The sequence below is a fragment of the Octopus bimaculoides genome, chromosome 19 (assembly GCF_001194135.2).
Source record: "Octopus bimaculoides isolate UCB-OBI-ISO-001 chromosome 19, ASM119413v2, whole genome shotgun sequence".
NCBI lineage: Eukaryota > Metazoa > Mollusca > Cephalopoda > Octopoda > Octopodidae > Octopus > Octopus bimaculoides.
The window spans coordinates 5,087,272-5,097,953 of NC_068999.1; the positions used below are offsets into that span (position 1 = coordinate 5,087,272).

Below are 10,682 nucleotides of genomic sequence, written 5' to 3' on the forward strand. Positions count from 1 at the left end.
TGAAACTTCATCAAAACAGTCCTTCCCGCAAAGTAAATTAAATAAAATTTGGGATTTTTTTTGCAGAGGGTTAAAGTGGTAACAAAAACAGGACAGTAAGGACAAAACAGTAAAAACAAACGGTGAGGGCTGTTAAGCCATAACGAGGTGAAGTGGTGAATGCTGGAAAAACAAGCTTTGAGAAGAGACAAGCAAAAGCATGTCTTGTCTTTAGGAAGGAAGTGAAAAAAAGATGGATGGCCGTTGGTCACGTGTGAGCAACAAGAGAATCAAGGAGGAAGAGAGAGAGAGAGAGAGAGAGAAGGAATTGTGAAGGGGAGATGAGAAGAATTAGAGAAAGGGTGGGAGAGAAAATCAGAAAGGAAGAAGAACAAGAGAGGGAGATAGAATAGAGATAGGTTGTAGAGTGCGCATCGGAATTATTAAGATAAATCTTACTATATATATATATATACATTATCATCGTTTAACGTCCACTTTCCATGCTGGCATGGGTTGGACGGTTTGATTGAGGACTGGCAAGCCAGGAGGCTGCACCAGGCTCCAATCTGATCTGCCAAGCTTTCTACAGCTGGATGCCCTTCCTAACGCCAACCACTCCCAGAGTGTAGTGGGTGCTTTTTACATGCCACTGGCACAGGGGCCAGTCAGGTGGCATTGGCATCGATATATATAACAATATTCTGTCTATTTGCTTTATAGTCAGTAAAATTGCTGTGCCAGTTCTCTCAAAAGCTAGTTTCTATTTGCATTTGCTGTAGCTGAAGAATTCCAAAGACCATGACTTATATGTATTGCAAATGTGTTCCTGTCTTGTTTTAATTGCAGGCTAAATTCACTCAAAGAACTGGAGGTGTCTATGAAGGAAGATTTGAGAATAATGCTCTTCCTGATAATACCTTTGTCAAAGGACTTCCGGCTCTTATTAATGACCAGGACAATAAATGTGAGTCTTTAATTGTAAATCCCCACCTCTCTCTCTCTCTCTCTCCCTTTCTCCTTCTTTTTCTATTTCTATTTCTCTCGCTCCCTCTATTTCTATTTCTCTCTCTCTCTCTCTCTCTCTCTCTCTCTCTCTCTCTCTCTCTCCCTCAAAACAAGAAAAATGATATGTTCTATATTTAAGAGATGAGGAATTATGTATATTATTTATCATTATTTACATTTGACGGATATTGGAGGGTGTATCAGCCGAAACGTTGTGTTAACAACAAACAAGATGAGGACAAATAGCCGTCAAATGTAAATAATGTAAATAATGTAATACCATGTTGTTTTTGCTCCCCCCCAATGAGCTTCATTATGCATTTGACTTGCTCTGGTTCCCCAAATATCTCTGCAGCTCCCGAAAAGGAAGTGAACATGAAATCAGTCGACAGTAATTTCATAATGGACATCAACAGCTTACTGAAAGGTTACAAAGGTGTTGACCCCAAACAAGAACTGACACAGGTAATTAACATTAATTAACGTATTCTTAGAATTGCTGCCGCTACTAAAAGTTTCCCTTGAGTAAAAAAAAACACAATGATAATTAGTTTTACACAGAAAATGTAACGATACTGCAATGGGATGCACCACTATGCCATTGCAGCATGTTGCATTGGTGCAGAAATATGAATAACTGATACTGCAATGAAACTGCATTGTGTTGCACTAACACTGCATGACACAGTACGTTGCAGTTACAATGCATTGACACTGCAGTGACATGACAGCAGCTTGTACTTTATTTGGAATGTGTTGCACTAATACTGGACAGACATGGCTGTGTGGTAAGACGTTTGCTTCCTAACCACATGGTCCAGGGTTCAGCCCCCCTGCATGGCACCTTGGGCAAATGTCTTCTACTATAACTCCAGAGTGACGAAAGCCTTGTAAGTGCATTTGATGGAGATATATACACACTGTGTATATATATATATATATGTGTGTGTGTGCATGTGTATACATATGTGTGTGTACATTTATATATATATGTGTGTAGTTGTGTGTGTGTGTATAAATAGGTGGTGGTGTTGGTGGTGACAACTGTGGTTGCAGTAAAGGAGGTGAGGGTGATGGTGTTTGTAGTAACAGTGATGGTGGCGGTGGTGGTGGTGGTGGTGGTGGTGGTGGTAGTGGTGCAGCTTCTAATTCACTTTAATCCAGTATTACCAATATTCTATGACAGGCACCAGAGATACTTTCTTCCACTAAAATCCTCGTCGCTGGAATTAACCCATAATCCGAGTAGTAGATCTGTAGCCAGTGATCAAGACTCTTCACCATGACGAGTGCAAAGGGTGCCGATGCCTGAGTTCAGGCCAAGGGTTGTATAGAAGACCCAGGGGCATTTATCGCAGGGGAGAATTGGTGGGGGGACGAAGAAGTGCAAGTCACTCTAAAATATATTGCATCAAAGTCCACCAAAATCCATTGCAATGTGTTGCAACGGGTAATTGCAATGTGTTGTATCTGGAGGTAATTCTGTTTTCTTTAATTTCCATTTGGTATCATTTGGCATCACTACACCTGCCATTGTTAATTACAGGTGAATAAGAACGTGTGGAGGCATATAGCATTTTTGAAGAAGATCTACTTGTTTTATGCAAGTTTGGGCCAGGAACCAGCCATTGATAATGTCTACTTGATGGACAATCTTCAGTTCTGGAGATTTCTCAAAGACTGTCGCTTGCATCATCATGGCTTTACCCTGATGCAAATGGATAGATTCCTTGGTAAGTTCTTTTAGTGTTCTTTACCATTTCGAAATCAAGTGATACTCCATCATCATCATCATCATCATCATCATCATCATCATCATCACCATCACCATCACCATCATTATCATCATCATCATCAACAACAACAACAACAACAACAAGGCAGCAAGCTGGTAGAATTGTTAACATTTCAGACAAAATGCTTAGCAGTATTTCTTCTGGCTGGCACCAGGTTCAATAGCCTATAACCTTTACCAGGCTCAGTAGCCATATACCCTTCAGCAGGTCCAATAGCCATATAACCTTCAATAGTCTGTAATCTTTACCAGGTCCAATAATCGTATAATCTTTACTAGGGTCAACAGACAGATATCTTGCATTAAGGTTCAGTAGCCAATAATTTTTATCAGAGTCAATAACCGACAACCTTTAGAGTTTCTAATCAAATTATGCTGATCTAAAAATTTAAGTTTTAATTAAGTTTCAGAATATGCAAATTCTCCTTTTTATTATAGTTTTTAAAAAATATTATTTATTAGATTTAGAATTATGTGGAGTAGGTTTGAAATATCTGCAAATTTTTTTTCTCTTGTTCTATTTAGTTTTGTCATGAATTTAATATATTTGTAAATAATGATTTTGAATATTTTGTTTATATCAATGTTATAACTGAATGATTGTTTGAATAGGTTTACAATTTTATAATTTTTTTTAAAAAAGAAATTGTATATAACTTTTTGGTTTTTCATCATTTCATCTGTCATTCATTGTGTAATTCTTTCTTTCCCAGCGAAAGATAAAAAAGTAACCAGTCTCCATGACCCTTTTGGTAAGTTGCTGCTACGGGAATTTATAGCGAACCTTGTGATCTTGGCCTTCAAAGCATACAGTGCACAATACGATGACGCAAAAGCAAACTTAAAGTAGGTCATGTCATCTTTATCATCATTAATATCTACACACACTTCCACCACTACCACTTACTTCTTTCACATATAGCCAGGTGGTTAACCGAAACGTCAGTGATTTTATAATTGCTGTTTTACCTACATCAGTAACAGAAGGTTGTGTTTTCAGCATGTGGCTGGCAGTGAGCATTTGCTACTGATGGAGTGCAACAAGTCAGAAATGCACATCTAGCGACTTCACCACCACTGCTGGATGATTTTTGCCTGCTACTGATATAATTTTGTGTTTTTAAACACAGTGTGTCCATACAAGTTATTATCCCTGGATGAATACTGTACTTAATTTGTTTTTCGTAATGTATCTATGTATCTGCATTAAGTAATTTATGTATTTATTTATATACATGTGTATGTGTGTATGTCTGTAATATATATATATATATATATATATATATATATATATATATATTATGTATGTATATGTTTGTATATGTATGTATGTATGTATGTATGTATGTATGTATGTATGTATGTATTAAAGGAAAAAGGATGACTTGAAGGCCTACTATGGATCCCTAGAAGGCTGAAATTATATTTATTCAGAACTCTTGACGAATTTTTAGATCATGTGACATGTCAGTTAAAAAAAGGGGAAAAAAACTGAGTCCAAATGTTTCACTTTCCATTCATCTAGGTACCATTTTCTTCTGCTGGATTGGTGCTTCTATCAACTTCTCAAAAACAACATCTACCCCAATGTGTTCACCGTTAGAGGTAAACAATCCACAGATTTAAACCATCTTGTTATTTATTTTATGTTATTTGTTTTTTTTTTCTTCTCTTTCAAAAGAATTTAACTCATCAAGAGAACCTAACCCCAAGATTCTTGTGAATTCATGTGTTAATGTTGTTTCTTGGGAGGGTCATTATGTCAGTAATGAACACACCTACTGGTTCTATTTCTCTTCTTTATTTGCCAACTAGCTAACCACTTAACCAATTAACTAATTGATTTTTGGATTACTTATTTGATCAATCAATCATTCGGGTTTATCAAAGTCTCATAATTGTTATTTTGTCCCCATTTTTAACCTCATCTATGACATGCTCTTTCATTGTGTTTAAGGATGCAGTTGCATACATTTGTTTCAAAATGCTACAGAGCTTTGAATTACGTTTTCTTTCACTGCAGGCCATATCTTCACAGAAGTCCGCAGAGCCATGAACATAATGGAACACGTCCAGGAGGTTTACAAAATCTACACTGCCATTTGTAAACCACGAAAGGTGAACAGACATTTTTTTTAATAAAAATTTCCAGTACCAACAGATGGGATGGAAAAGTCACTCTGTTTGTCTGCATGATGGATCGATGGGGTGTCTGATGCTACAGAGACACCACACAATGAACTTTTATATCCCCATGTATGGTAGTAAAAGCAGCCCACACTGTCATCATCATCATCATCATCATCATCGTTGTCGTCATCATTTAACATCCGTTTTCCATGTTGGCATGGTTTGGACAGTTTGATAAGAACTGGTCAATTGTAAGTTGTGGCATGGTTTCTATGGCTGCATGCTCTTCCTAATGCCAACATTGTCTCTTATAAGTGTATATCTGATGGTATGGAAAGATTTGACTTGGTCCTTATTTCATCAACCCCAAAAGGATGAAAGGCAAAGTCAACCTTGAAGAAATTTGAACTCAGCACCATTTTGTCCAATGTGTTGATGGTTCTGCCACCTCACCACCTTAAAAATAATAATGATGACGATGACGATGATGACAACGACGACAAATTGTCAGGTGAAAATGTGTTAATTAGTTGAATGTACTGACCATTCCCCTTCATTCTGTCTTTCACAGTTACCTCCCCATGATTCTTCCATGAAGATGAGAGACTGTTTAGTCATACTCAAGGTAAACTAAAGCATCTTTTGTATTTTAAAAGTGTGTGTGTGTGTGTGTGTGCGCACATGCTTGTGTGTGTCTGGGTGTTTTCTGCATAGAGAGGCACATATACTTCTCTTCCTCCCCCTCCTTCACCGCCTCCTTCTCCTCTCATCTTCATCCTCTGTATTTTGTTTATATATTAACCAATGTGTCTTTCTCTACGGAAAGGACTTAAACCTGATCAATGAGAACCTCACCGCCAAAGCTGCCATTGATGTTTTGGCCGAAGATGATCCCAATGTTATCGTTGATGGTGACTACAACATGGAGTTGGAGGTAAGAGCATTCGACTTCCAATTTTATTTAATCCATCAGCATACACAAGCATAACATATGCATATACCAAATATATATATATTTAGAACAGAGGCAGCTGAAGGAAAAGTCCCATAAGTGGCTCGTCTGTCTTCCTATGCATTCATTCTGATGTCTGTAAAAAAAGTCTGTTTTTTGTGCTTTATGTTCCCGTTCCTTTTTTGACGTCCTGTACCTGGATATGCATCTATATAGACATGTAGATGTAGGTATGTACATATATGTATGTATACATGCATATGCTCTTATATCATTTGCATTATTATTATATATATAAAAATATACAAGGTGTAAAGATAATGAAGATTCAGTATACACCACGTAGCAAAATTATGAGTTGAAAATATGCGTAAAAAAAATATAAAAAGTGGAAGAGAAATGCCTTCGTTTCATATAGTTTAATATCTTTTTATAAATATATACATATTAAATGGACATCGTGAAATCCAACCAGTTTTCACTATTTAAATTAGCTTTTCAAGGGTCATTGTACAGTAATCAGTTCCCATGTTTTTCTGTTCATAGATGACCTACCTTGAGTTTCTGGAAGCGCTTGTTGGTTTTGCTGAGATTTACATCACAGAAAGCGTGGTAGAGTCAATGACGATACCTCTTGATACCGTCACGTCAAGTCGGTCTCCAAAGACAAGCAGTCAACCTGTCATGTCACCTGTCCTCAGCACCAATGTGTCCAGCACTTCCTTCCAACAACACTCGAAGACAAGAGAGACAACAGAGAATAGGACATCGGAGACAGTGGTAAGTGGTGGTTTTTAGGGTTTTTTTTAGTCTTGTTGGTGGAAATATAGAAATGGGGAGGGAGATGGGTGGATGGTCTTTACACATTTTCACTTTCACACACACACACACGTGCACTTGTGTGCTTGCATGCATCAGGTTAAACAGATGGACGGACAGACAGATGGATGGAGAGCTAGTTATGTATTGACATTGAGACAGAGAGAGGGGGAGAAAAAGAAAGAGAGAAATAGGAAAAGTGAGAGAAAGAAAGAGTATAGAGAGAGAGACAGTAAGAGAGGAAGAGGCGGGGAGAGAAATGGAGAGAGACACAAAGGCAGAGAGAGAGAGCCAGAAATTGAGAAAGAGTGTGTGAGAGGGACACTCATAAAACATTATCTGTGACCGATGAGCTAACTACCCATCATCATCATTGTTTAATGTCCATCTTCCATGCATGCATGGGTAGGACAGTTCACAAGGGCTGACCGGGTAGAAAATGTACTCTATCCTACTCTGCCTGTTTTGGGAGGGTTTTTACAGCAGGATGCCCTTCCAAATGCCAACCACTTTACAGTGTAGACTGGATGCTTCTTATGTGGCACCAGCACCGGCAGGGTCACCAAGTAACTTGCAAGACAAGGGAATAGAATATTGAGAGGAGATGGGGCATTGGAGGAGGGGATCTTGTGTCAGATGATAAAATCACATAAGCCAATGAGGAAGCCTCTATGTAGTCATTCAATATGTTAGAAATAGCAGCTAAATCTCTTTAAAAACCACAGTCTACTTTCTTAAAAAAAAAAAAGAGAAATGGCAAATCAGAACTTATTCTTTAATTAATTAAATGGTAAAATATTAATTTTTTGTAGCAAGAGGAACAAACAAAATCTTTATCTGTGTTGTTCAGTCCACTTGAGAGTTTGATGGAAACGAGTGACAGCAAAGAGACAACAAACGGTATGTTAATAAGACTATTGTTGTTGCTGTTGTTGTGGCTGCCATTGCGGTCATGTTGGTTTTGTTGCTGTTGTTGCTTTTGTAGTTGTTGTTGCTGTTGTTGTTATTGTTGCTGTTGTTGTTTTACAATTACAAATTTTGTGAATGGAAAAATGATGGGAGGGGTGGAGTAAAGAAGGGAAACATTGATTAGAATTCAGAGGCAAAAATTAAAATTACTCACACACACACATTCATACACACACACACACACACATTCATACACACACACATTCATACACACACACATTCATACACACACATACACATTCATGCACACACACACACACATTCATACACACACACATTCATACACACACACATTCATACACACACACACATACATACACATTCATACACACACACATTCATACACACACACACACATACATACACATTCATACACACACACACATTCATACACACACACACATACACATTCATACACACACACACACATTCATACACACACACACACCCATACACACCCATACACACACATGCACACAAAATGATATTTCATTTTAATTAGATGCAAATTTCAGTTTTTTTTTGTTCTTGTAATGCCCCCTCCCCACTAGCTACGTTAATGATTGTAACTGTTGAAACAGCAGTTGAACTTTGATTGCAATTATGAAGCAACTGTGAAATATTTACTATTATAAAATCTCTAATTTAAATTCTAACAAATTTTACTTTCTATTTTTTTTTTTTCCCCTTAAAAAAATAATACACATGTACATAAAAACAGAAGAAACTGAAGCAGAGGTAGAGGCTGAAGAACTTGACCAAGCTACAAAAAAGTACAACTTCTGGACTCACCAAATACACATTTTCTTCATCGAGAAATTCATTCGTCCGGTCAGCAACCTTTTGAACATGCAGCAGACGGTCAACAAACTGGTGAAAGAAGAATTAAAGAAAATAAAGAAGAAGGAGAAACAGAAGGCAGCGACAGAGCGATGGCACCAGTTACGCCGAGAAGCAGTAGAAGAGGCATCGCTGAGTCAGGAACCGGAACAGGAACACGACCAGAACATTGCTGAAAACGTTCATGTCTTTGATGAGTTTGGTGAAGTGAAGACGAGCGGTCCAAATGGACATGCAACATAAAAAGAAAACCTACAAGTAATAAAGCAATACATTCCTCCATGGAATATCAAAATGGTATTTCCTTTGGAAAATAGTGGAAGATGGTGGTGGGTGAGAAAGGGAAGGAATAATGGAGGCAGGGGTGGGGAAGTCAGGGCTGAATTATTTCTTTTTAAGGATTTCTTTCATAAAATAACAATTGCTTTACTAAAATAAATCTTGTTTTGTTTTGTTTTGTTTTTTTTTTTGCATTTATTTTGGGGGTTTTCTGTGTCGCACCATTTAATATTTACTCCACAAATTTAATTATTTTAAACAGAGTCAAGTTTGTGACTCTTAAAACCCTCTCCCTCCTAACCCCCACTTCCTTGCCTCCCTCCATCTATCTATCTTTCTCTCCCTCTCACACTAACTTTTTCAACTGCCTTTCTCCCCAACACTCCCTCTCTCTCTCCCTCTCCTTTTCTCACACACACTCAAACACCTCCCCGCTCTGTGTCTCCATGTAATATCTACATCACCTAATATTTTTAGCTCCTAAGGTGGCGAGCTGGTTGAAATGTGTAGTGCTATTTCATCTGTCTTTACATTCTGAGTTCAAATTCCACCGAGGTTGACTTTGCCCTTTGTCCTTTTGGGGGGGTCGATAAATTAATTTTGGTTGCGTATTGGGGTCGATCTAATCAACTAGCCCCCTCCTCAAAAACTTTGGGCCTTGTGCCTAGAATAGAAAAGAATATTTTTAGCTCCTGTCATGTTTCTCACTCACTCTCCTCCTCCTGTTTTTCTCTTTCGCCTCCCCTTCTCTCTCCTCCCTCTTTCTCTTTTCCTCTCCCTCTCCATCACCATCTCTCCCTCCATATAACATCTACACAGAAACACATATCCACACAATGAATAACCATAAATCAGCTCCAATAGCCAATATATCATTCATCTGTTATCACTGGATATTAATCAATTCATCACATTATAATTACATCCTATTTACATTATAGAACAAGTGGCTGAATCTGCCATGGACATTTGCATCCTTAATATAACCCTTTACTCCCAGGCAAACTTAACATGACACAGAGTGTTTATCAATGTTAGACTTACCCAAACACAGCTACATTTCACTCAACTCAATTTCATTCACAACAATATGATAGAAGATATTTGTCTAGGGTGCTGTTGAGTGAGATTGAACCTAAGATTTCACGACTGCAGGCTTAAACAGAGAAGGAAAGGCAGCAGCGATGACCTCTTTTTTTTTTGATTTTGTTTTTCAGGGCTTTTGTGACTGCATAAATGGAAACAGCTGTAGGAAGAAATGATTATCAATTTATTAATAAATAAATATTAACCACTAACTTACCATTTTCTCTGAATTTAATACAAATTTTATATATCATCATCATCATCATCATCGTTTAACGTCCACTTTCCATGCTGGCATGGGTTCGATGATTTGACTGAGGACTGGCAAACCAGATAGCTGCACCAGGCTCCAATATGATCTGGCAGAGTTTCTACAGCTGGATGCCCTTCCTAACGCCAACCACTCCGAGAGTATAGTGGGTGCTTTTACGTGCCACCGGCATGAGGGCTAGTCAGGCAGTACTGGCAACAGCCACGCTCAAGTGGTGTTTTTACATGCCACCTGCACAGGAGCCAGTCCAGCGGCACTGGCAACGACCTTGCTCGAATGTTTTGTTCACGTCACCGGCACAAATGCCAGTAAGGCGATGCTGGTAACGATCACGCACAAATGGTGCTTTTTACGTGCCACCAGCACGGAAGTCAATCAGCTGCTCTGGCAGTGATCGTGCTTCGATGGTGCTCTTAGAGTTCCACTGCCACGGGTGCCAGTCATCAAATTTGCGAATTTGATTTGGTTTTGATTTCACTTGCCTCAACAGGTCTTCACAAGCAGAGTTTAGTGTCCAATGAAGGAAAAGTATGCATAAGTGGGCTGGTTACAGC

At 38.3% G+C, this 10,682-nt stretch overlaps 1 protein-coding gene across 1 annotated transcript in view; it reads left to right on the forward strand.

Annotated features, from left to right (window-relative positions):
* Positions 1-8,933, forward strand: part of LOC106869422 (radial spoke head 10 homolog B) — an 18,210-nt gene extending 9,277 nt beyond the window's left edge. Inside the window, exons 6-16 of the mRNA XM_014915154.2 lie at positions 829-946; positions 1,343-1,452; positions 2,534-2,720; positions 3,496-3,628; positions 4,308-4,387; positions 4,806-4,900; positions 5,484-5,537; positions 5,739-5,846; positions 6,411-6,644; positions 7,496-7,583; positions 8,374-8,933. Coding sequence (XP_014770640.1) covers positions 829-946; positions 1,343-1,452; positions 2,534-2,720; positions 3,496-3,628; positions 4,308-4,387; positions 4,806-4,900; positions 5,484-5,537; positions 5,739-5,846; positions 6,411-6,644; positions 7,496-7,583; positions 8,374-8,735 — 1,569 coding nt within the window. The 3' untranslated portion in view covers positions 8,736-8,933. The remainder of the gene's footprint in view (positions 1-828; positions 947-1,342; positions 1,453-2,533; positions 2,721-3,495; positions 3,629-4,307; positions 4,388-4,805; positions 4,901-5,483; positions 5,538-5,738; positions 5,847-6,410; positions 6,645-7,495; positions 7,584-8,373) is intronic.
* The last annotated feature ends 1,749 nt before the right edge of the window (positions 8,934-10,682 follow it).